Source organism: Mirounga angustirostris, unplaced genomic scaffold (genome assembly GCF_029215605.1).
Source record: "Mirounga angustirostris isolate CCGP_5_RB_7025 unplaced genomic scaffold, mMirAng1.0.hap1 SCAF_16, whole genome shotgun sequence".
Taxonomy (NCBI): Eukaryota; Metazoa; Chordata; class Mammalia; order Carnivora; family Phocidae; genus Mirounga; species Mirounga angustirostris.
The window spans coordinates 56,728,356-56,754,827 of NW_026991724.1; the positions used below are offsets into that span (position 1 = coordinate 56,728,356).

Sequence of the window (26,472 nt, forward strand, 5' to 3'; positions counted from 1 at the left end):
AATAATAATAATAAAAGACATAAAAATCTATCAGAATGAGACACTCAGGCCCCCCTAGCAGTTGTCAGGGTAAGGTTCCATTTTAATGTGAGTGGGGTCCTCGAGGCTGACCCCACAAGCCAGGTAGAGATACAACACGTCCCACCCCACAGGGGGCTCGAGGCTCTCCTGGCAGGCGTCTTGGGCACCCCACAGCCTCTGGTGGCATAGCTGGTCCCGATGTGGGGACGTAGTTGTGCAGATCCCACGTGTTTGCTGTGGAGGCAGCATGCAGCTGCCTCATCTACAGAACTTGTAGCAATCAGCAACAGTGCTAAGCAATCGAGTGGGCAATTGTGGACAGAAGCCTAATCTGTGTGCGGAGACATTAAGAAGTAACAGGGGCCCTGAGGAAGGGAGGAGAGGATCCCGTTCAAATAACAGAGCCATGAGGCCCGCCCACGTGGTCAGGTCCTGGGGGGTCAGGGAGAGAGGCATGGAATTTGGACACCGTGTGATGTGAAATAGAAGATGGAGAACGGATCCAGGGAAATATGGCGACCTGCTTTCTGCACACCACAAGGCAGGGGGCTCTCAGGAAACAGCCCCCAAGATACCCACACCCCGTCCCCATCAGAATATGTGTGATTAGGGGAGCATAACAGCTCATGTGTGATGGAAGTTAACCTCCCGCACGAGCAAACAGGTGAACGTGATCCCAACTCAGCAGTAGGGTGATTTAAAAATCCTGTGTATTCGTAGGAACTGTGAGGGACAGTCAGGGCACAGAGCAACCACACTATTGAAAGATTGTTAGAGTTCTCAGGAGGAGGGGCACACCGCACCACGCAGGGCTCCAGGGGCAGTCAGCGGGGCGGGGGTGGGGGGGGTGCGGTGGGGCAAGCGGAGCTTTTGGTGTGGTTTCTACAGGAAGAATGAGCAAGCCAGGGCGAGCAGGCTCAGGACTGGCTGGACTCCACAATTTCAGTGGGCTCTCTAGTGGAAAAGATGACCCTGTTGTCTGTTCCGTGGCTCTGGGGTGATGAGGGCACATGGAGAGAGCGGCCCAGAGTGTGAGAGCCTCGTAAGGGAGGTGGTTGGGGGTGTGGGCTCTTGATCAGCTGGTGAGTGTTTGAAAAGTGCACCCCCAGGAAGAGGATTTTGCTCAGGAGAGGGGGTCAGTGAGGAAGGTTGGAAGTCAACGCAGTGACTAAGGTCGTGTCCAGCACATGCATCTAGGACAGATGTCAAGTTTATAGACGCCTGAAAGGTGGCTAATACGAGGGGTGGAGCAGGTTCTGCTCCACAGAGTCATTCTGGGCGCACAGAAATTAGACCGTCAAAACATCCAGCATTTTACAGACCAGTGGGAGGCAGCCCGTTCGCATGTTGCCTTACACGTTACCTTACCTCACGTGGCAAACGGTGTCTTATTGGTGTCAGCGAGTTAAGGATTTGGAGAGGGGAGATGATCCTGGATTGTCCGGCGGTCCCAGTGTAAGCACGAGGGTCTTTATAAGAGGGAGGCAAGGGGCGCCTGGGTGGCTCAGTCGTTAAGCGTCTGCCTTCAGCTCAGGTCATGGTCCCAGGGTCCTGGGATCGAGCCCCGCATCAGGCTCCCTACTCAGCGGGAAGCCTGCTTCTCCCTCTCCCTCTCCCCCTGCCTGTGTTCCCTCTCTCGCTGTGTGTCTCTCTGTCAAATAAATAAATAAAATCTTAAAAAAAAAAAAAAAAGAGGGAGTCAAGAGAGTCAGAGGAAGGGGAAGGAGGCGTCACAGAAGCAGGAATCCTAACCAGAGCAGGTTTTAAAGATGCCACAGGGCTCCCTGAGGATGGAGGAAGGGCCACGGACCGAGGGATGCAGGAGCCTCTAGAAGCTGGAAAAGGTCACCAAATGGATTCTCCGCTCGAGCCTCCAGAAGAAACGCGGCTCTACGGACACCTTGCTTTTAGGCCCGGAGAAACTGATTTCAGACTTCGGACAAGCAGAACCGTAAGATAACAAACTGTGTTGTCGGAAGCCACGGAGGGTGTGGTGATTCGTTACAGCAGCCGTGAGAAACCGATACCCTCACTTTACATGGAGGAGTTGCTGCAACCCCGTTAGGAAGAACGACGCCCAAGCCCAAACTTGAAGGGCGTTAGCTGGGTGAGGGAGTGAAGGTCAGAGGAAGGACAAGCTCTTGGAGCTGGATGGTGCTGTTGTGTTTGGAGAATGCATGGCGTCCAGTGTGGATGAGCCCGGAGTAGGGATGGGAAATGCGAGGCTGCCGTGTTCCGCGGCGTGGACTGAAAGCCTCAGGGTCCCTGAGGCTTTGCCTCAGTGCTCTGTGCAGTCACAGCCTCACCAACTCCCTCGTATGGTCCATATATCTGTCCATTAGTGCGTGTGCATGTGCGTATTCATTTGTATAGTTTGTGTGCACGTGTGTGCGTGGGTATATTTGTGGACATGTGCATGTATGTGTGTGCATTTGTGGACGGGTGTGTGTGTGGAGGGTAGGGTCGTACCATCTGCTCGTTTACTCGGGCACACGTCTCCTCAGCATTGCCCTCATTCCTCCCTGGGACACTCAGTTCAGAAAACACCAATGCATTCTTTGTCTTGTTTCCTGCTCTGAGCTTTGAGCAGAGACTGGGACCAAGCTCCCCGTGCAGGGCTACTGCAGGGCGGGCCTGTGAAAACTTTTACTGATGAACAAAGAGAAGCATAATCCAGAAAACGGCGTCTCAGCTATCAGCTGCCCACGTATAGTCCAGGTTCAAGGTCAACTTTGGAACTCTGGAAGGCCTTTAGAGTCAGCTGAGTGGACAATTAAATCAGAGCCTCTGGGGGCAGTTAGGGATACACGGGACACATCTGGAGTCACCTGTGTGACTGGGAGACCATAGCTGGGTCTCTGGAAACAGCCAAGTGACTATAGCGGAGTCTCTGGAAACTGCCAGGAGTCTGGAGTCTGTAGCTGGGTGTTTGGAAATAAGGGCTACACGTTCTCTCCAAGGACCTAGTGGATTTTAGGAGGGACCGCATGGTTCATGCATCTCCTAGATGTTGACTAGGGGTCTCCTGACGCCAGTTCTTGCCTCCAGGAAATCTGACTGCATGGCTTTCCAGAAAGGGACGATTCCATCCGGAAGCCCTCCAAATGGCCACTTCATGCATCTGCGGGAATGGCTTCCTGTGTGTCTAGGAGTGGAGGCCAGCTGGGCCTGGAGTCAGTGTCTGGCAAGGGCCGCATATGTGCTGGACTCAGCCGTGGGCTCCATGGACCGCGGGGACGCGGCTTGGGCCGTCCTCTGTGTGAGGATCCGGTGGTCCAGCTCAGCATATGTCACGTCCGGGGGGCCTCCTGCAGTAGGGGTCTGAGAGAGAGAGACCCAGGTGAGTCAGGGTGGCTGAAGAGAGGGTAGGGGACTGTGGGAAGGGGAGGCTAGCAGCCAGCCTGCAGGTGACCCCCGTGATCCCACCTGCTGGAGTCACCACTGTGTGTAGTTCCCTCCCACTTAGGATCAGGGCTGGCCTGGGTGACCAGTAGACTATGGCAGAGTGAGGGCATAACGTGGCTTCTGGCCCTCCCTCTCTGTGGCCTCCCTCTGGGGGAGGCCAGCTGCCATGGAGAAGCCCAGGAGGAACTGAGCGTCCTGCCAACAGTCGTGGCGGGGGGTGGAGCGCCATCCTAGAAGTGGTCCACATCTTCACAGCCACCTCCAGAAAGACCCTGAGCCAGAACCACCCCGCTAATCTGCTTCCAAACTGCCGAGCAAAGAAACGGAGATCATTTCATCAAGCTGCATCTGTTAATGCAGCAATTGGTAATGGGTACAAGGACTTACTGGGGTGTGAAGCATTTCCCCGTCCTTTTCAGGAAGTCTGTCGACTGTGGCCAGATCTGGAGGGGAGAAGACAAGGGGTCAGGTCTCTGAGGTGGGTCTTGGAAGGCAAGTTTGCCTGAAAACTCACAGCCTCAGGTTTTAAACTTGCACGGCATCGGGAACATCCTAGAATGTTCCCAAACGTTCCCCCCTCCCTGGCCTGTCCCTCCTTTTACCTGGTGTCCTCTCTAGGATGTCAACGGCCGGGCTAACCCTGAGGGGAAAGAACAGTGAGCACTGGGGGCCCCCCTGAAGGCAGAGGACTGGGAGGGGGCCCGGGGTCAGTCTCAGGAACCTCACCTCTCCTGGGGCCTCTGCTCTTCACCTTTGCTGCTGGGGGGCACTGAGGACAGTCAGGGGTGTGAATTAAGAAGAGAGTCCTTGGGGCGCCTGGGTGGCTCAGATGGTTAAGCGTCTGCCTTCGGCTTAGGTCATGGTCCCAGGGTCCTGGGGTCGAGCCCCGCATCGGGCTCCCTGCTCCGCAGGAAGCCTGCTTCTCCCTCCTCCACTCCCCCTGCTTGTGTTCCCTCTCTCGCTGTGTCTCTCTCTGTCATATTAAAAAAAAAAAAAAAGAGAGAGCCCTTCTTCCCAGCACCCCCACCCTCTCCCTGAGACCTACTGTGTTTTTTCTGGTGCTGATAATAGAGGAAGATGAGGACCAGGAGGAGGACACAAAGGAACAAGGCCACAGAGATCCCAATGAGGATAGAAACATGCCCTGTTGACAGGCCTGGGGGAACAGGGAAGATGGAAGCAGATTACCAGGGATGTGCATTTATTGGTCACCAACTGCATACCGTGTGTATGCTGGGTGCTGGGCATGCACACACCTAGGTATAAAAACTCTGCAATGCATAGTAGTCCTGTGACATGGGAAGCATTATTACAAGACCAGGGTCCTGAGTGCCGAAGTCCTCTGTCCACAGGGCATCAGCAGAGCTGGAATAGGACCAACCCCAAAGCCCATTCTTTCCCCTTCCCCAAGAAGCACACCCTGCTCCTCTGTCCCCCTCACTCACCGGGACTGTTACTGTCCTCCCAGTGCATCTGTGGGTCTCCTGGGAAGGAGGAATTGAGCGCACGGTCAGAGGCCTGAGCTGGACAGAGAAGGAACCCTGAGCCCGACTCCCCCCGCCCGGCAAAGGGGGCTCCTCCAGAACAGACCCGTGGAACTTTCTGTGAGGATGGAGATGCCCTATCATGCTGTCCAGTATGATAACCTCACTGGATGATTTCCATTGAAATGCAAGTTAAATAAATTTAAAAGTCAGATCCTCAGCTGCACTGGCCATGTTTCCTGAGCTCAGGGGCCACGCCTGGCTAATGACAGCATGCGGGATGGCCAGACACACAGCGAGCCCTTCCTGCAGGAGGCTCTGTGGGTCAGTGCTGCCCTCCGCCCTCCCCTTGCTCAGCTCCTTCTGCATTCCCACCCCACGCGCAAAATCCCCATCGCTGATGTCTTCTGTTTCTCACAGCAGCCCCCCAGTGGGGGCGAATCTCCCTTCTGTGAGCGCAGAAGCCAAGACTCCACGTCCTCCTGTCGCCTCCTGAAGCCTCACGGCTGAAGCCAGTCATTCCAGCACGGCTTGGCCCTGGGTTCTGCGCACGTACTGCGCGTCCATTTCACAGGTGGTCAAACCGAGTCCTGCCGGGCTCCTCCGCACGCAAGGTGGAGCCCCCACGTCGCCTCGTCCGGACAGTGCCCCCTCCCTCCCGCCGCCCCGGAGGCTGAGTCCTCAATGTCCTTTAAGAAAGGCAGAAAACGGGCAGCTGGGTGGCTCAGTTGGTTAAGCGACTGCCTTCGGCTCAGGTCATGATCCTGGAGTCCCTGGATCGAGTCCCGCATCGGGCTCCCTGCTTGGCAGGGAGCCTGCTTCTCCCTCTGACCCTCCCCACTCTCATGTGCTCTCTCTCTCATTCTCTCTCTGTCAAATAAATAAATAAAATCTTAAAAAAGAACAAAACAGGGACGCCTGGGTGGCTCAGTCGGTTAAGCGGCTGCCTTCGGCCCAGGTCATGATCCCAGGGTCCTGGGATTGAGTCCCACATCGGGCTCCTTGCTCAGCGGGGAACCTGCTTCTCCCTCTCTCTCCCTCTGCTTGTGCTCTCTCTGTCAAATAAATAAAATCTTTAAAAAAAAAAAAAAAAGAACAAAACAGAACAAAAAAAAAACATTAAAAAAAAAAAAAGAAAGGCAGAAAACTTCACCTACAGAACTTCCTTCCCTCAACACCTTGTCTTTGGTCCATGACGCAGGACCCCACCGCTGTAATATATAATAAATATAAATATACGTTTTTAAGTTCTGTGTTTTAACTTATATACGTATAATTTAATTCACGTAAATAATTTTAATGATATATCACTTAAGATTACTTGTAATGCATAAGCTAGATATCTCAATTGTATCTCAATTATACATATTTACTATTATAAGGTATGTATTTACATATATGAATTATAGCAATACATGACACATAATACAATGTATCACATTATATACTATACAATATTGTATGCTATATCCATATGTAATAATATATTAATATATTTTATTATGTTAATTATAGTACTGTGTATTTAATATACGATGTAAATATACATTCTAAAATATTTATAGATCTGAAATTTTGTAAGTTAATGTTGATATATATAAATGCATTCTATTTAAACATATACAAATATATATAAACATTTCTATTCCTCATTCTAATTAATTTTCCCGTTAACGTTTGGGAGCTCAGGGACCCTTTCTCCCCATTCCCCGTGTGCATCCAGCGCTCAGTGGGTGGGTGTCTGGTGCATACAAAGAAAGGGTGAGAAGAAAGGGTCAGTATTAGTAAGACCAGCACTTTTTCAGGCCGTGGCATTCAGCAGGCAGTGACCCGACCGCCGTGCCCTGTGCAAACCAACTCCTGCGTCCCCTGCGCCCCAGGGTCAGGACATCTGTCGCCCCTTTTGCGCGCGAGGAAACTGGGGCGCGCACAGTTTTGGTCCGCGGGCACAGAGCTCTGAGGCAGGACTGGAATCTCTACCCTGATGCCGGCAGGAAGGCTGTGGGGTTTCTGCTCTGAACTTCAGTCTTCGCAACAAGAGATGGGGGAGGGGGTGAGAGGCAGGGGGCATGCCTGTGCGCCCCCCACCCAGCGGGGTCAGGATTCTCTGAGAGGGGCTGTCTTCCTCTAAGTGACCTAATGCCACCGTTGGGACATAACCATCAATAGCCCCGTTCTCTCCCGTAGTTTGGAAGACTGTCAGTCTCTCTGTCCCTCTGGACCTCTGTCCCTTGCAGAGCTGCCACGAGTAGGACCCTGCCCACAAGGGGGTGGCCACAGCCTGAGTTCTGCCCCTCCCTCCCCCTGGCTGGTTCCACCCTTCAGAGCCTTGTGCCTTTGGGCATGAAACTTGCATCGCTTTGCACATTAAAGGAGTGGGGGGCTCTCCGAAGGTCAGAGGAGTGCCTCCCACATCCAGCCGCTGCTAGCTTTGACCGTTTTCACAGCACCTGGTACAGAGGTAGATCAACCAGTGAGTGTCCTTGCGCTCTGCATGTGGCAGCCCCTCACTGTGGTTTTACCAGTCCCTGATCCAAGCCAGAGCCCCCCAGCTCCCCAGCACAGAGCGCCCCCAGCAATGCCCCCAGGCTGAGGTCTGTTACTCACCAGCTGAGGAGTAGGTGTGTGTGGGGGAGTGGGGTGTCTCTGTGACCAGGACAGAAGCACTGATGCTCGGGCGAGTCCCCCAGGGTCTGTCCCACTCAGCCTGGTGCATCTGTGCGTTGAGCACCCATGGGAACCCTGAGCACCCACGGGAACCCTGAGCATCCATCAGAAGACCGCATCCGGCCATCACCCCGTCCCAGAGAAACCTGAGGGCAGAGCAGAGGCATCCTCACCTGTCACCTCCAGCTGCAGTGACTCACTGCGTTTAGACCAGGTGACACCATTATGATAGAGGCAACGATAGAGCCCAGCAGCGTCTTCACTCGCCGCGGGGATGAGGAATCTGGCCTGCGTCTCGTGCTGTGGGTTCTGTGCATCTGGGTGTAGGGCATGTCCCTCCTTCTCCAGGCGGAATGTCTCAGCCTCAGTGGGTCCCTGGCACACGATGGTCACGGGCTGCCCCTGGGGGATCACAGAGCCCGGCTCCGCCCAGATGGAGGGTCTGGGCAGGACCCCTAGGAGGGAAGCGGAGGGGGCGCTCAGAGGCCACTTGTGAGAAAGTCACCATACCACACGATTCATCCCTGTTAGATGCTCAATTCATTTTTAGGCAGACTTGCAGAGCTATGCAATGGTCACCACCCCTTTGGAACATTTCCGTCCTCCTCCCCCAAGGGACCCCCCCACCCCTGCCAGGCCCATTCTAGGTGGGTGTGAATTCTCCTCACTGCAGTTTTTCTCCCCCTTGACATAGGACCCCGGGACTCGGCCACATCTTGGGCTTTCCTCAGGGTGACAGGGAGATGTCAGAGCAGGCTGGGCGCCCAGACATGTCTGCTGCGGAGTGTGGCCTCTCTCGCTGCCCATGGCCACTTTCTGGGGGGACAGAGGGGGCTGGGACAGAAACAGTCGATGAGGGTGACGTGTCATTTGTGGGGACAAGGGAAACAGGAGTCTGGAGTTGTAGGAATGACTGTGGCCTGGCTAGCCCCGGCTGGGGGCGGGGGGCAGTCTGCAAAGCCCCAGGGGAAGTCCAGCGGGGGGTGTGGTGGACCACCAGCTCATCTGGTCCCACAGACCTCAGTGGATGAGGTTTCCTGTCTCCAAAGCAAGTCCTCTGTGGGTCACCCGTCTCTGGGTTTGCTCTGTACTTTCTACCTGCATCTCAGCCTCATCTCTATTTCCTTGTTGTTAAGGTTCTTGAAAACCCCCATCTGCCTCAGCTAGGCTGGTGGCGGAGGAAGAGAGGGTCTGTATCCCTGAAACAGGAAGACGACATCAGTTACAAAATCCCTCATGGAGGCAGGAGCTAGGAGAGATTATGTGCTCATTTGCCTGCTCTCTCTTTCCTTCCTTCCTTCCTTCTTTCCTCCCTCTCTCCCTCCTCCTTTCTTTTCTTCTTTCTCTCTTTCTTTCTTTCCTCCTTCCTTCCTCCTTCCCTCCTTCCTTCCTCATTTCTACTATATCTTAGTACTATCTATCCACGTACAGATGCCCTCCACGTGCCACTGGTCTTACAAACCTGAGAAACACCCCCATGATCCCTGCCCTCTCGAGGCTGAAAGTATGGAGGGAGGACAGATACTGATCAAACACTTGTCCGAGTCCACAGGTACAAACTGTGATGCGTGCCCTTGGGGTGAGTGTGGGAATCTAGGGGTCCTCGGGGAGGCTGGAGGGAAGAGGCATCTGAGCTGAGAGCAGAGGGTCCGGGGTGAATCACCCACGCTGAGCAGAGAGGGGTGGCCAGGGCATCTGACACAGAGAAGTCAGCATGTGAGGAGGTCCGGAGTTGAGGGGGAAATGGTGTGTTTGAGAAAGAAGGAGGGCTGAGGTATCTGGAGGTGAGTGAGCCGGACAGCGTGAGGACAGGACAGATCCAGACCAAAGAGCGGTGCGTGGATCTCATGCGATCTGAACAGAAATGGTGAAAGGGCTCTAAAAAGCTACTATTTTGCCCGGAAAAAATATGAAAAATAAATTTCAAAAATGTAAGTGAAATTTTAAAACTATCATTTAAAATTATATCACTAGGTGATGTGTATTGAGCGTAAAGAAGTTGGGATCAAGGATGGCGTCTGGAACTCTGCCCTTGGCAACTGTCATGTTCTCTGCCCAGGGGGTGCTGGGGGCGGGGTCTGGGCTTGTGTGGGAGAGCCTTGGGTTCAGCCTAATCCTGTGGGGTTTCCATTGTCTGGGGGGCTGTTGGGAGCGCAGGTGGAGAATGGAGAGAGACCTGGGAGGGTCATACATTTGGGATGGTTTGCAATTCGGGGTAAATTTCAGGGGCTCCTCCCAGGCCCTCCCAGGGTCAGCACCACTCTGGGGTACAGAGGGGATGGGGGGAGACTCACCTTTCTGTGCTTGGAGCACTTGGCCCAGGCAGAGCGCTGGAAGAGAAGATCTGGTAAGAGAGATGCCCATCCCTGGTTTCCTCAGGGGCTGCTCCAGTCCTTCTTGCTCTGAAATAGTCTCGAGACAAGCCCCCGGCCCCCTCTTCCGAATAGATGCTTCTCCCCCGCCAACCCCTCTGGAGTCTGAAATCGTCCCCATACCCAGGAGCCCATTTTTAGGACGGAACTTGCACGGTCTGACTAGGTCTGGGGCAAGAGCTGAGGGTTCTGATCCACATCGCTCTCCGAGCGTCCCGAAGTCTTCTGGACTGGGGTCAGGACTGGGAAGGGAAGCAGGCCCCCTCCCCAAGTCTCCTGCCCACCCCCTCTGTCCCTCAAACCCTTTGTCTCCATTCCAGGACTCACCAAGGGCCAGGAAGGCGGCCAAATGGGGAGACATGCCCAGACCCTTGCAGCCTGCACACCCCTGCAGCCGACGGGTGAAAAGACAGAGCCTGCAACTGACAAGGGACAGGATGTGTCAGCTGGGGCACATCATGGGGTTTCGACATCCGCAGTCTCCCACAAAGGGGAAGAATGTGCTCTTGTCCTTCCCACTCTTCTCACTAATGAGAGTGAGGAAGTTGCCTTCCAAAACATGCTTGGATGAGGCTGAACTCACGCCCAGATGAACGCCTGAGGTAAGAACCTGATTGTCAACCTCTGGGATAAGGCAGGACATGGATCTGTGCAACAAACTGACTTGGTAACACAAAGTAACCATCTGTTCTTGGGCAAGACGTCATGCCACTTCACGCCAACATTTCCTCATATTTAAAATGGGAAGCCTAAAATCCTCCTCCAAGTCTTTATTTTTTTAAATTTTTTAAAAAAGATTTAATTTATTTATCGGGGCGGGGGGCAGGCAGGAGGAGAAGCAGACTCCCCACTGAACAAAGAGCCCAGTGCGGGACTCGATCCCAGGACCCTGGGATATGCCCTGAGCCGAAGGCAGGTGCTTAATGACCGAGCCACCCAGGCGAACCTCCTCCAAGTCTTTAATATTATGATATTCATTAAATTCTGTCAGGTGTTGGAAACTTTAAAAACATCCTGCTAGCATGAGTTCTCTTCCCATTTTCCCCCCAGTGCCGTTGGAACCAGGGAAAGGTAGGGTGCCCCTGAGCACATGCAAAATCCTAAAGGGGTGGGATGGTCAGGAGGCAGACCTCAGGCTTGGGGCCAGGTGGGGCTTGCAGTCGCGTGCTGAAATAAAGAGCAGAATCAGGGTGGGGAACACACTTATGCACCACGGAGCCCAGCAGGACAGGGGTCCCACCAAAGATTCTCGTGTCCACTGCCCTGACGGCAGGAAGAGCCACTTCTCCAAGGTGTGGCCGCAGTAGACACTGATGGTGGCCAAACATCAGTCACGGCTCCCTAGTTCCCTTACTAACAGGAACCTAGAGCTGTTAGAGTGGCTGTGTTCGAAGCTTGGGGCTGGGGGTGGGTGTGGACTGAAGTCTGGGTTAAGGCAATCTAGCAATCCCGTTTGCAGTAATTGGTCCAGAGTGGGGCACGTGACCAGGTCTGGCCAATGAGGCTGAAAGCAGGATATACTGCTGTATCTGGGACTCCTATTTCTCCCTTAATATTGGAGGGTCTCATGGGACCTCTGCCCTCTTTACTCCTGTCCTTCCCTGGGAAGTGTAGCATGATGATGTGATAGATGGAGCTGCAGCAGCCACCTCACAGCCATGAGGCAACAGGCTTGAACACAACAGCAGAAACAGCTGGGGTGGACAGACACGAGGTCTAGGATCCGTAGAAGGTCCCTGTGTTGCTAAACCAACCCTAGGACCACCTCTCCCTGGAATTCTTTTTTTTTTTTTTAAGATTTTTTTTTTTAATTTTTATTTATTTGAGACAGAGAGAATGAGAGAGAGAGAGAGAGCACATGAGAGGGGGGAGGGTCAGAGGCAGAAGCAGGCTCCCTGCCGAGCAGGGAGCCCGATGCGGGACTCGATCCAGGGACTCCAGGATCATGACCTGAGCCGAAGGCAGTCGCTTAACCAACTGAGCCACCCAGGCGCCCCTCTCCCTGGAATTCTTAATAAGTAAACAATAAATAACCCTAGATTTTCCTGTCAAAACGTCAGACTAAGTCTATGGACTTGCACTCCATCTTAAATACAATTAATTATGTCTAAAAACCTAAAACTGCTTACTACAAGATCTTAAGAATCTTCTTCAGTGCCTTAAAGAAATGAAAAGTATGTGAAGGCTATGTAGCCAGAAATTAAAGGAAGTTGGGATTCCCCAGAGTCAAGCTGGATGCTGAACCCAGCTCTCATTTTGACGGTGACGAGTTAAGTCTTATCTCCGTGGCCTTGCAGACCATGGGGCTAAGGGCTAAAGCCCAGAGGTCTCCCTGGTCAAGGTGTCTGGGGACACTCTCCCTTTGTTAAGCCAGAGTCCAGAAGCTTCCATTTTATCGTAAGAGTGAACTGAAATTATTCACCCATTTCTGAGGGCTGCCAAGAATACGTGTTTTTAAACAGGAAGCCAAACATAGTTGCTCCTGAAAAATGACTAACACCAGCCAGTCTTCTGAATCTGCAACTTCCTGATCTTACTCTCTGTGTGTGTTCACCCTGTGATCTCTCTGCCTCTCGGTCTGTCTTTCTCTCGCCCTCCCACTTCCTTCCCCCTCAGTATCTCTACCTCTTCTTTCTCTGCTTCTCGTTTCTGGTGGCTGTGTGTCCCCGTGCCTCACAGCATCGCTCCTTGTCCCTGTCCATCAGGTCCCCGCACCCCCAAACTGTGCTAATAGAAGGGGCTGACTCCCAACACACCCAAGGCCCAGATTGCTGATCTCCCCGGTGACTCCAGGTCCCCGTAGACACCATCCCAGCTTTGTAGGGGGATCAGGGGGCACCCAGCCCAGGAGCCTTCATTGCCTGCTTTTTGTGGCCTCGGGCTTGCTCACTGGCCATGTGGCCTCGTCCCCTGTTCTGCTTCTCAGCCCTTGTCCACTTGGGTGATGCCTCCCATGCATGAAATTCTCCACCCCCCCTCTTTTCGTGTAGTCTTTATTAGTGATTTTTCATCAGCTTTATTTAGGCATAATTTACATACAACACACCCCATCCATGAATACGTGCAATTCAATGAGCTCTGGCCACTGTGAAATCGCCATCCTCGTGAAGATTTCCATCGTAGCCAAAAGATTCCTCGTGTCCCCTTTGCCCTCCCAGCAACCACTGATCTCTCTTTTCTTTCTTTCTTTTTTTTTTTTTTTTACTTTTTGGAAAACATTTATTTGTTCGGTAACATTTTTTAAACAAACCTCTTACCCCGGAATAATGTTAGATTCACAGAGAACTTGCAGAGACCCAGAGAGTTCCGCTATGCCCTTCATCCAGTCTCCCCAACATCCATACTTTATGTAACTGCACTACATCTGTCAAAACCAAGCAATTAACATTGATACAGTAATTAAATAAACTGTGGGGGACTGTGGTCCCCATCTGTTGGTGATAAATAGCTTTTCCTTGCCTGAAATGTCTTTTTCTCACCTCTGGTGCTGAAGGGCATTCTCCTGTTCTGGAATTGTAGGTTGGCTAGGTTGGCAGCCCTTCTCTTCCAACACTCGTAGAGACTGCATCCCGGTGCTACTGATGCTGGTCAATTCACTTTTCTTTTCTTTTCTTTTTTCTTTCTTTCTTTCTTTCTTTCTTTCTTTCTTTCTTTCTTTCTTTCTTTCTTTCTTTCTTTCTTTCTTCTTTCTTTCTTTCCTTCGTTCCTTCGTTCATTCCTTCCTTTCTTTTTCTGTGGTTTTATTTTCTTATACTTTATTTTTTTAATTTAAAATCAATTTAATTAACATAGTGTATTATTAGTTTCAGAGGTAGAATGTAGTGATTCATCAGTTGTATATAACACCCAGTGTCCATTCTATCACGTGCCCTCCTTAATGCCTGTCCCCTAGTTACCCCATCCCCCATCCACTTCTCCTCCAGTGACCCTCAGTTTGTTCTTTATTGTCAAGAGTCTCTATGCTTTGCCTCACTCTCTATTCTTATCTTATTCTATTTTCCTTTCTTTTTCCTGTGTTCATCTGGTTTTTTTTCTTAAATTCCACACATGAATGAAATCATATGGTATTTGTCTTTCTCTGACTTATTTCGCTCAGTATAATACCCTCTAGTTCCATCCACATCATTGCAAAATGGCAAGATTTCATTCTTTCTGATGGCTGAGTACTATTCCATTGTATATATGGACCACATCTTCTTTTTTTTTTTTTTGAAGATTTTATTTATTTGACAGAGAGAGACACAGCGAGAGAGGGAACACAAGCAGGGGGAGTGGGAGAGGGAGAAGCAGGCTTCCCGCTGAGCAGGGAGCCCGATGCGGGGCTCGATCCCAGGACCCTGGGATCATGACCTGAGCCGAAGGCAGACGCTTAACAACTGAGCCACCCAGGCGCCCCTGGACCACATCTTCTTTATCCATTTGTCTGCTGAAGGGCATCTCGGCTCCTTCCACAGTTTGGCTATTGCGGACATTGCGGCTATGAACATTGGGATGCAGGTGCCCCTTTGAATCACTACATTTGTATCCTTTGGATAAATACCTAGTGACGTCGGTCATTTTGTTGTGAATGAACCCTAAATCCTATTGTTGCTCTTTTGCAGTCAAATGCAAAAAAAAACTGAGCTATACCCCCATATTGTTGCTCTTTTGAAAGTAAAGTGCCCTTTTCTCTTTCACTGCTTTTGAGAGTCTGTCTTTGTGTTTCAGCACTTTTACTATGATGTGTCTCAGGGTGCGTGTATGTTTACTCTTACTGAGGTACAACGGACAAAAGTGCACACACTGAATGCACAGCTTGATGAATCTCCACGAATGGAGCGGTCTCATGTCACCACCACCCTGATCAGAAACAGAGCTTTGCATGGATTCAATTTGCTTGTTTGGGTTCTTTACACAGATGTGAATATACAGTCCCTTTGTGTGTATCTGGCTCCTTTTACTCAACCAGATGTTGGTAAGATTTACTCATAATGACATGTGAAATTGTAGACCATCAATTCTTGTTGCTCTAGAATATTCTGTTGTGTGAATAACCACGATGTATTTATCCATTAAGCATTAAGGGGGAATTTATTTAGTTTCTCATCTAGGATGGATTATATTGCTCTGAATATATTAATACATGTCTATTGATGAGCATATAGGTGCATGTCAGTTTGTATAAACCTAGGAGTGTTAATTGCTGTGTTTTGGGCTGTGCAGGCATTCGCCTTTAGCAGGTACGGCCAACATTTTTGAAGGTGATTGTATCAATTTATACTTGGTGCATTTGAGTGCCCTGGTTACTGTTACTCACCAGCTGTTGAGGTTTTTACATCTTCTATGAGATCTTCCTGTGGTTTTGGCTTGCACTTCTTTGATGACTGATGCTGCCGGGAACATTTTCATATGGTTTTGGTCATTTGGATATTTATTTGTGTGAAATGTCCATGTGAGTCCTTTTCTCATTTCCTCATTTAAAAAAAACTGGGTTGGGGGCACCTGGGTGGCTCAGTCGGTTAAGCGACTGCCTTCGGCTCAGGTCATGATCCTGGAGTCCCGGGATCGAGTCCCGCATCGGGCTCCCTGCTCGGCAGGGAGTCTGCTTCTCCCTCTGACCCTCCCCCCTCTCATGCTCTCTCTCTATCATTCTTTCTCTCTCAATAAATAAATAAAAATCTTAAAAAATAATAAAATAAAAAAATAAAAAAATTGGGTTGACTCTCTTTCTCGAGTAAACGGTAAGAAGCTTTCTATTTTTCTTGTTACGCACACTAGTGCTTTGTCAGATATGTTCATTGTGAATACCTATGCCCGCTCTAATTAAGGCTTCACCCTCTTATTGGCGTGTTTTGAAGAATGCAATTTCTTGCAAACATGGTTGCAAGGGAGACCGTCTCCCAACGACAGTACTCCTCTGTAGAGGAAAAAAGGCACACTTTCCTGGTGAGCAACCAGATACCTCTGCCTCGTGTGGGAAGTAACTCAAAGAAGAAATACGTGTGAGTCTGTACAACCAAGGAATGGGTTATTATAACCCCTCCAACCTATGCACCATCTGGGGTGACTGACTCCTTAAGATGTAAGAGGTATGGGCCACATTGGGGTTCTGAGTAACATCACGGAGGCACAAAAATCAACATGCATCTTAGCTAACCTGAAGAGAGTTGTCACAACCAACTAGAAGAGAGAGAGAGGTAGCCATGTGAACGGGGGTCAGTTTCCCGTTCCCTCGGTTCTTGACTTTGGGCTTGGAGGGCTCCACGTGGCCCATTCATTTCCCTTTCTGTCTGAAGATGAGGAGCAGGACCCAGGACTGGGTGACCTCTGGGTATGTGTCCCACCAGAAATCGCCAGCTGTGGCCATTTTTCTGTACTCCCAGCCATGAAGACGTGATGAGCAGAGCGTGGCGGTCAGAGACCATTGTGTGGTTTTCTTACCCAGTGTTTCACAGAAAGGTCATCCACAAGACCCAGTTCCTCTTTCCCTTGACTGGCAGGATGGGAGAGAGCTTTTCTCATCCACACCCATGCCCTCCTTGAACATTATCTCAGACTCAAACATGAAATCCAGATTGGGAACCCTGGCCCTGGGGTTTGGGGAAGGATTCCGAGCACTGACTTGGGTGTTAGACGTAAGTGTCTCACATAGAGTCCAGTACCTCAGGGCGCCTGGGTGGCTCAGTTGGTTAAGCATCTGCCTTAGGCTCAGGTCATGATCCTGGGGTCCTGGGATCGAGTCCCGCATGGGGCTCCCTGCTCAGCGGGGAGCCTGCTTCTCCCTCTCCCTCTGCTGCTCCCCCTGCTTGTGCTATTTCTCTCATTCTCTCCCTCTCTCTCAAATAAATAAAGAAAATCTTAAAAAAAAAAAAAAGAACCTCATGCAAGTCACCTCCCCAAGGAACTGTCATTGATGTGATTTGGTGAATTTCCTTTTTTCCCCAACCAATACCGATTTATTGGGTACCTATTAAGGGCCTACACCTGTGCCAAAAATTTGAGATACACAAACCGATGGAGCTCATGGTCTGTTGAGGAAGACACCTATTGAACTGTTCAAAAAAGTCTGTCATTGCCATGGTGACATGTAACCAGTAGTAACCTTAGATTTTTTTTAAAAAACAAATCAACCTCAAAAATAAGAGTAGTTCATGGCAATGGAATGTCTCTTGCTCACTCAGGTATGGGTGTCTCAGGTTGGCACTTGGAGCTCCTCCATGGGGCAACTTATGCTCCCAGGATTCTTCTACCGTTTGGCTCCAGCACCTTCCAAGACCTTGGAGTACTCTGTCACCAGAGAGGAGCAGGAGAGAGAGAGTAAAAATGGTGCATCCATTTCCTTTAAAAAAATAATAGGAGAGTCTGGTCAGAGGGCAGAGCTTCTGTGAGAGAGTCAGGAAACAATTTTGCCAGCTCAGATAAATTGCAGCAATTCCAGAAAAGCCAGGGATGGGAGGACTAGGAGGAAAACAGTGGGGACTGAATGTGTAGGGCTTTCTAACAGGCCATCTAAAGATTTGGGATTTTGTCTTTAAGATTACGGGTAAGGTGTGAAACAGAAGTCTGGCATAATCAGAGTTTTGTCTGAAATAGTCACTGTGAACCATTCATGGAGATAGAACCTGGGGAGGCAGTAAAAATCACAGCGAACATTTTCTTTCATGCCAGATGCTCTTGTGAGTCTTGAATATGGATAGTTGACTTAATCATCACCATGACTCAGGGAAGGAGTTTCCATTATTAGACCCATTTTATAGATGAGAACACTGAGGCTTGGAGGGTTAATTAATTTGATTAGTGTATCTAAAATCTGTATACACCCCCCAAAATAAATAATCCAGTCAAGAAATGGGCAAAAGACATGAGCAGACATTTCTCCAAAGAAGATACCCAAATGGCCAATAGGCACATGTAAAAGTGCTCAACATCACTCGGCATCAGGGAAATACAAATCAAACAATGAGATATCACTTCACACCAGTCAGAGTGGCTAAAATTAACAACACTGGAAACAACAGCTGTTGGCGAGGATGTGGAGAAAGGGGAACCCTTGGGCACCTGGGTGGCTCAGTTGGTTAAGAAAGGGGAACCCTCTAACACTGTTGGTTGAAATGCAAGCTGATGCAGCCACTCCAGAAAACAGTATGGAGGTTGCCCAAGAAATTAAAAATAGAGCTACCCTATGACCCAGCAATTGCACTACTAGGTATTTACCCCAAAGATACAGATGTAGTGAAAAGAAGGGCCATATACACCCCAATGTTCATAGCAGCAATGTCCACAATAGCCAAACTGTGGAAAGAGCCCAGATGTCCATTGACAGATGAATGGATAAAGAAGATGTGGTATAAATATACAGTGGAATATTACTCAGCCATCAGAAAGAACGAAATCTTACATTTGCAATGACGTGGATGGAACTAGAGGGTATTATGTTCAGCAAAATAAGTCAGTCAGAGGAAGACAATTATCTATGATTTCATTCATATGTGGAATTTAAGAAACAAAACAGTTGCACATAGGGGAAGGGGGAAAAAAGAGAGAGAGGGAAGGAAATCGTAAGAGACTCAATGACAGAACAAACTGAGGGACGATGGAGGGATGTGGGTGGGGGATGGGCTGGATGGGGAATGGGCATTAAGGAGGGCACTTGTGATGAGCCCTGGGTGTTGTATGTAAGTGGTGAATCACTGAATTCTGCTCCTGAAACCAATATTGCCCTGTATGTTAACTAACTGGAGTTTAAATAAAAGCTTGAAATTAAAGAAAAAAAAGAAAAAAAAGAATTTTATTAGCGTGTTCTTCGAGTAAGAGGTAGACCTGGATTCCAACCCTGTGCAGACTCTATGTTCTCACCTAGCATTGCTATGCTATGTTTAACAGTAATGTAATAAATTATATATTACATTTATTAAAGGAAACAAAAGCTGTGTGGATAGACCAGTTAGGAAGCTCTCGACCTCCAAAAGAGAGATGAATTGCTCGGATTTATTTAAATGCATGGACTTAAGACAGGGAGGTAGTCCCCAAAGAAAGGCTGATGGAAGCCTTGGTTTCCAGAAATGTCTGACTAGGTTGTTTTGAACTAAATTTTCCACTGTAAAGAAAAATAAATAAAACAAAACAAAATAAAATAAAAACATGTGTTTGCAGGCCTTGGAGAGCTTCTAAGCAGGGAGAATTGATGATTCCAAGATGTGAAAGGGAAGGAAGCCAAGAGAGGGGGAGTTATTGTTTGGGGGTAGTTTTACATGGACGGTTTGCTGATTCTGAAAAGAAAAAGCAGTACGTGCGAGGCTGAAACGCTGAAGGAACATTTGGCAGTCTAATTAAACAACATCTCAAATGGGAACGTCAAGCAGAGGGCCCACCGTGGTTGATGGATGCTGTAAACATCCCAGGCTCTGGGTTGGGACCTGAGGGGATGAAGGTTGACAGGATGTTAGTGAGACCTCAGCAGGGCAGAAACCCAGTTTCAAACCAAGGCACCTGCTCCCCAGCCCATCTCCCTGCCAGAAGCAAAACTAAATCTTTCCTGGGGAACTTTCACCATAGAGTGGCAAACCTGCACATCATTTCTGGCATGTATAATCAAAAACAAGAACGTATCGTGAGGTCAAGATGAGGCCAGAAAACTCAGAGGAAAGAGATGTAATACATACAGACCACACTGGATTTTGAGTAACTGTAATTTACGGTGTCAAACAAACAAATGGCAAGCACTAGAGAATACAAATGCAAATAAGTGAAAATTCTAGAATTTTGAAACCTGTAGCTACTGAAATTGTGAACTCAGCCGATGAGGTTAACAGCAAACTGGACTCCGTGGGAAAAGAGAAATAGTGAGCTGAAATGTGGTCAGAAGATAGGACCCAGGTGGAGGCATGGAGAAGTTGAAGAATAAAGATTCAGGAAAGGACATGGGACAAGTATGGTGAGACAGTCTAACATTTGGCCAGAGTCAAGGGTGCACCCCCAGGTTCCAGAGCCAGGAGGAGGCTGTCAGGTGAGATCCTGGTCTGGCTCCTTTGACAGGGAAGGTCCAAGCCAGGTGCCACCAGCTCCTAGAACCAGCTCCAGACTGGAAGCGTGAGGATAACGTCTAGGGATTCACACAGGGGTGTCCTAGGGGCAGGGCTGAGGCAGCTCACCTGAGAATGTGGGCTTCGTCTCCCCACGCACTGTGTTTTTATGAAATCCAGAATCCTCCACTCCTCAACCCAGCAATCCCATTGCTGGGCATGCATCCTAAGGAAATGAAAACAGGGCATCAAAGAGATATCTGCACCCCCATGTTCACTGAAGCATTATCTACAACAGCCGAGACACGGAGACAACCTAAGTGTCCGTCAACTGATGAATGGATGAATACGATGTGGTAAATACATACTATGGATAAATATTCATCCACGGAAGGAAGGAAATCCTGCCATACCTTACACTTATACAATGTTATATGTCAAATATAACATATATATGGCAGTTAAAGCCAATGTAGGAGTCTGATCCCACAGAGTAAAACATGCTGATAATAAAATACAATTTTCCCCTCAGTCAGATGTGCAGGAATCTGCACCCTTGGTCTCTCTCTTGGTTTACTGTTCTTGTTGCATCTCCTTCTGCTCCCCCTCTGGCCAATTCTGCTCCCGCCACACGGACATCTTTGCCATGCCTAGAACGCCTCAAGCATGCATCTGCCCCAGGACCTTTGCACTTGCCACTGTCTCTGCCTGGAATGTTCTTCCTCCAGAGATGCACACGGCTCACCCCTTTTCCTCTTGTGGTCTTTCTCCAATGTTCCCTTCTCATTTATACCTTTTCAGACCATCCTATCTAAAATTGCAACAACCCCCACCCTGATTTCATATCATCTGTTGCCACTTTCCTCTCATCTTTGGCATGTATTATTAACCTGTTTTAAATTTTACATGACTATTATTTCCTGTCTGTCTCCCCTAAAATGTATCCTTATATTAATTTCTAGTGTTTTTTTTACTGCATTGTTTTCTTTTTCTTTCTTTCTTTCTTTCTTTCTTTCTTTCTTTCTTTCTTTCTTTCTTTCTTTCTTTCTTTCTTTCCTGCTGTGTCCCTGCACCTAGAAGAGTACCTAGCATATAGTAGACATTCAACAAGTACTTTTGAACGATGATGAATAAATAGACGATAGGAAGGATGAGGAAGCATTTAGTGCGTGTTGAATACGATTCCAGAGACCACATTTCAGTGTTTGAGTCCTGGCTCTGCAACTTTGAGCGGATCAGTTAATCTCTTCGTGCTGCTGCTGATCCCACAGCAGCTGTGTCATTTTGCATTCCCGCCAACACCACACAAGTGTTCCAACTCCTCCTCATCTCCGCCAACACTTGCTATTCTCTGTTTTTTTTTTTTTTTTAGTAGCCATCCTAATGAGTGTGAAGCAGTTTTTATCCCCTTTTTAAGTCTGTTTCAAAATATCAAAATGTTGGATGAGAGTCCTCCCCGATGAGTTCATCTTGCTGTCTTTTGATGGTGTTAGGTGGTGCGATGATTTGGAGGTGGGTTTCTTCTCCAGGTTGCTCCTGTGACTGGATCCCCACCGACACAGGGAGATAGGCATATGGGGACTTTGTGTCTCCCATGTTTCAAAGAGGTGCTAGAATCCAAGGAATGGACTGGGTTCTTCATCAGCGTGAGACCACCCCCCTGGGGCCGCATGGAATTAACATGTATCTTGTCCTCCCTCTTGTGGCTGCAGTGAAGAAATTCCCTTCGAAGTCAAAGAAATGAATTTTTTTCATTCAGTGAGTATTTGCTGATCCTGTACTGGGATCCTTTACTGAGACTCTTGAGATCCACCAGACGAACAGACAAGGACCCCTGCCCTCAGGGAGCTTGTATTTTTGCAGAGGGAGACAGACCATGCACCACGGACAGTAGTAATTTCGTGGTCTACCAGAAGGTGAAGAGTGATTTGGAAAATGAGAAAGTGGAGGGGAGGTCCAAGGTATCTAGAGTGCCTGGGGGGCAGCGGCGGGCCTCAGTGTTACTACGGAGGCCAGGGAAGGCATGAGGACATGGCATGTGAGCGACAGTTGGAGCGGGAGGTGAAGCTGGTCAGCTGGGGGACCACAGCTCCAAGCGAGCGGAGGGGCCAGCTGGAGCAAAGCCTGCAGTGGACGCGTGTGGGGCTCATGCAAAGATGGCCAGGGGGAGCAGTGTGGCTGGTGTCGAGGGAAGGGTGGGGAGAGGAAAGCACAGGGGTTAACCCAGAGAGGTAATGCTGAGTCACTGCAGTTAACCCAAGTGAAGTGGGAATGACATTTATGGCGCCAAATGGAGCGCGCTTGCATCAGGGATTCCCTCTCGGATCTCTGCTGCAAAGCTGAGCCCTTCTCCCAGCAGGGGACGTGTCATCCCTCCAGCCTGCAAAGGTCCTCTGCTGTTCCCCTTTCTCTTGCTAGGAGGCAGGACTCCACCCTCCTGCTCCAGACCTGTATCTGGCTGACGCCTGGATGCCTGTCTCAGAAGCCTCCTCACATTCAAAGTGTCCAGGGGGTTGTACTAAAAATGGAGTTTGTGGGATGGTGACCCCAGAGTTGTGCAGTGCACAAGCTTCCCAGCTGTACAGGAAGCCTCGATGTCTTCCCTCCACAGTCCCATCAAGTTCTGTGTTGGCTATGCCATTTCTCTGGGTGATAGAGTGTCTTAATCTCTCTCCTCCCAACGGCCTGTAAGCTCTTTGAGGACAAGATAGAGTCAGAATTCCATCCATGTCCCTGGTACCCAGGAAAGGGACTGAAATACTTGAGGCCTCAACAGCACTCTACATAATAAAATGAGCAAATTGGGCAATTACGATTGGATTTCTGCAACAGGCCAGATATCATGGCAGTGTTCTAGGAATTGGCCATAATTATGCAGAGTCACCGAAGGATGTGAATTCGCTGGAACGAGCTAGGAAATCATGGCATTGTCTTAGGGACCAGCTGGGTAATTGCACACGGAGCTCCCAGAGCCAGCTGGGTAATTACAGTAGAGTCCCTGGAATCCACTGGATAATTACCACGGAGTCACGGAATCAGCAGTAATAATAGAAGAGTCCCAAGTACAGACATCAGGGAAGGTCTGGAGACATCTTTGAGTGTCACAACTTGGGAGAGAGGAATCTCCTGGAACCTAGCAGGTGGAGGCCAGGGATGCTGCTAATAAGCGAAGCATCCTGAGATGCGCAGGGTGGCTCCCCACAGCAGAGAATCACCCAGTCCGGTCTTCGTTTGGGCTGCTGTAACAAGAATACCACATACGGGAGAATTTAAACCACAAACATTTATTTCTCACAGTTCTAGGGACTGGGAAGCCTGAAATCAGGGTGCCCGTGGGGTTGGGTTCTAGTGAGACACCTCTTCCTGATTTCTTCACATGGTGCAGGGAAAACAGCCCCTCACCAGACACCGAATTGCTGGCGCCTTGATCTTGGACTTCCAGCCTCCAGAACTGAGGAATACATGTCCGCTGTTCATAAGCCACCTGGTGTATGGTATTTTGTTCTAGCAACCCGACAGACTACGACAGTGGCCAGTGAATGACAGTCCTGTGAACACACTGAGCCCTTATGGCAGGTTAGTGACCCCACCCATTCCAAGTCCTGGTTTACAAGCAACAGAAAATGACTGGCTGGTTTTGGCAGAGAAGGAATATATTGCCGTGATGTTGGGTAGCTCATGGAATCTCAGGTAGAACTAAAGAGTCAAGCCCCCCAAAATGGGCAGGAAACAAAGGGGCAAAGCATCCTGGCCTTAACTCCCTCGAGAGCAAGCTATCACCGCGTTGAGACTCCATGGTGGGTCGAGCCCAGAACCCATGCCCCTTACCTACCTGTGAGGCTGTGATTTATAATAAGAAATATGTATTTGGTCTTCACCCAGTTCCTGACACAGAGGTCCTAAAACCCTCCAAATGTCCTATGGGAGAACAATAAAAACGTCTTTTGTTATGTGAATAAGTGACTTTGGGAAAACCCCGAAGATGGTTGGAGGTAGAGTCAATCACCAGTGGCCAGTGAGTTCATCAAGCACAGCCACATAATGAAGCCTCCCTTAAAAGACCAAAAGGACAGGGCTTGGGGAGTTTCTGGGTTGGCCAACACCTGGAGATGCAGGGAGAGGGCATGCAAGCTCCATGCACTTTCCTGGTACCTGGCCGCGAGCATCTCTTCCATCTGGCTGTTGCTGAGTTGTATCCTTGTATAACAAACTGGTGATCGGGTAAGTAAAATGCTGTTCTGAGCTCTGTGAACTGCTCTTGCAAATTAGTCAAATCCAAGGAGGGGGGCTTGGGAACCTCTGATCTATATAGCAGACGCCCAGGTGACGATGAGGACTTGGATTGGCCTCTGGGGGGAGGGGCAGTCCTGTGGGACGGAGTCGTCACCTGCGGGATCTGACCGGGCCTCCCGGTAGATGATGTCAGAATTGAGTTGAACTGTAGGACGTCAGCTGGTGTCGGAGAGTTGCTTGGTGGTGTGGAAAAGAATCTCAGAGGGTGGGGACAGCAAGCACCCGGGCTTCCCCGGAGGGAGGCAGAACACACTTCCCACTAGGACTGGGATTGACAGACACTTCTTTCCATGTAGGAAACGGTCCCTATGCAGAGAGCCAAAAATGGCAAATGTGCTCTGCATCACGGTGCATACCAATCAAGGTGATTCCTTAAATAAAACCTCTCTTCCCACACACTTTCTGCCATGTGCCCAAAGCTTTCCGTGACTGAAAGACATTGAGAAACCTGCGAGTGAGACAATTCGTATAGGTGGGGCGTTTTCCTCCGACATTTTGCCATGAGAAATGTTCAAACATACAGAAGAGTTGAAAGCATTTTTACGTGAATACCCGCATACGCAGCACCTAGCTTCAGCCGCTAACAAATTCCTCCACCTAGCTGTCCACCAGCCCGTCTTGGGTGTCTTGGGTGGATTTCAAAGGAAGTTGTGGACATTGGTACACTTCAGCCTGGACACTTACGCAAGCGCCTCCTTACCTAGAGTGCAAGCTTTGCCTGGAGTTCCTTTCTTTTTCTTTTGTGTTAAGGTTTGCATACAATGAAATGAAATGCACAGATCTTGAATATACTAGCGCTGAATTTTGACATATTAGATACCCAAACCCTATCAAGATATAGAATATAGCCATTGTCCCGGGAAAACGGGGTTTGCCAGGGGCTGGGGGAGAAGGGACCGGAGCTGGTGTTTCAAGGGGACAGTTTCAGTTTTAGAAGGTGAAAAAGTTCTGTGGTTGGATGGAAGTGGTGGTCGTTCCACAATGAGTGCATTTGATGCCACGAACACTTAAAATGGTTAAAATGGTAAATTTTATGGTACGTACATTTTACCACAATTTAAAAATTAAAAATTAAAAACAGCCTTATGCAAACCAAGAAACAGACTTTGAACTACACAGAACAAACGGATGGTGACCAGAGGGGAGGTGGGTGGGGGTGTGGGGGAAACAGGTGATGGGGAGGAAGGAGGGCATCAGTCGTGATGAGCACCGGGAGCTGGGTGGAAGTGTTGAGTCACTGTGTTGTCCACCTGAAACAAGTATAATAACGCTGTATGTTAACTAACTGGAATTTAAATAAAACCTTTTAAAAATCTAGCCTTATGAAGTGGGGATTATTTTTTGTTTGTTTTGTTTCTATTTCAAATTCTTATTTAAATTCTAGTTAGTTAATATACGGTGCAATATTGGTTTCTGGAATAGAATTCAGTGATTCATCCCTTACACACAACACCCGGTGCTCATCCCAACAAGTGCCCTCCTTAATGCCCATCCCCCATCCAGCCCATCCCCCCGCCCACCTCCCTCCATCAGCCCTCAGTTTGTCTCTATTGTTAAGAGTCTCTTATGGTTTGTTTCCCTCTCTGTTTTTGTTTTTTTTTTTTAAGATTTTATTTATTTATTTGAGAGAGAGAGAATGAGAGAGAGCGCACATAAGAGAGGGGAGGGTCAGAGGGAGAAGCAGACTCCCTGCCGAGCAGGGAGCCCGATGCGGGACTTGATCCAGGGACTCCAGGATCATGACCTGAGCCGAAGGCAGTTGCTTAACCAACTGAGCCACCCAGGCGCCCTCCCTCTCTGTTTTTTTCCCCCTCTTCCTTTATGTTCAGCTGTTTTGTTTCTTAAATTCCACATGAGTGACATCATATGGTGTTTGTCTTTCTCGGACTGAATTATTTTGCTTAGTGTAACACCCTCTAGGTCCATCTACATTGTTGCAAATGGCAAGACTTCGTCCTTTTTGATGGCTGAGTAATATTCCATTGTATATATACATAACATTTTCTTTATCTGGAAGTGGGGATCATTAGCCTCATTTTGCTGCTAAGGAAAAAAAATCAAGGTCAGATCAGGGGTGTGTTTTCCATGGAGTCACAGATCTACACGGGGAGGGAGTCAGGATTCGAACTCATGTCTGTGTCCTCCAGGCTCATCCAACTTTCCTTCTCCATCCTCTTTGGCCAACATCCTAGGTAGTTGTAACAATAACAGCAGGATGATAGTGGTCGT

At 49.1% G+C, this 26,472-nt stretch overlaps 1 protein-coding gene across 1 annotated transcript; it reads right to left on the reverse strand.

The window, feature by feature from the left end:
* Nucleotides 1-1,221: 1,221 nt before the first annotated feature.
* LAIR1 (leukocyte associated immunoglobulin like receptor 1) lies at nt 1,222-10,404 on the reverse strand. The gene is made up of 9 exons (XM_045892276.3): nt 10,277-10,404; nt 9,872-9,907; nt 7,751-8,032; nt 4,872-4,910; nt 4,472-4,582; nt 4,153-4,195; nt 4,029-4,066; nt 3,814-3,869; nt 1,222-3,342 (listed from the first exon to the last, which is right to left on the reverse strand). The coding sequence occupies exons 1-9, from the start codon at nt 10,308-10,310 to the stop codon at nt 3,196-3,198; spliced, it is 786 nt and encodes a 261-aa protein (XP_045748232.1). The 5' UTR covers nt 10,311-10,404; the 3' UTR covers nt 1,222-3,195.
* Between the last annotated feature and the right edge of the window lie 16,068 nt (nt 10,405-26,472).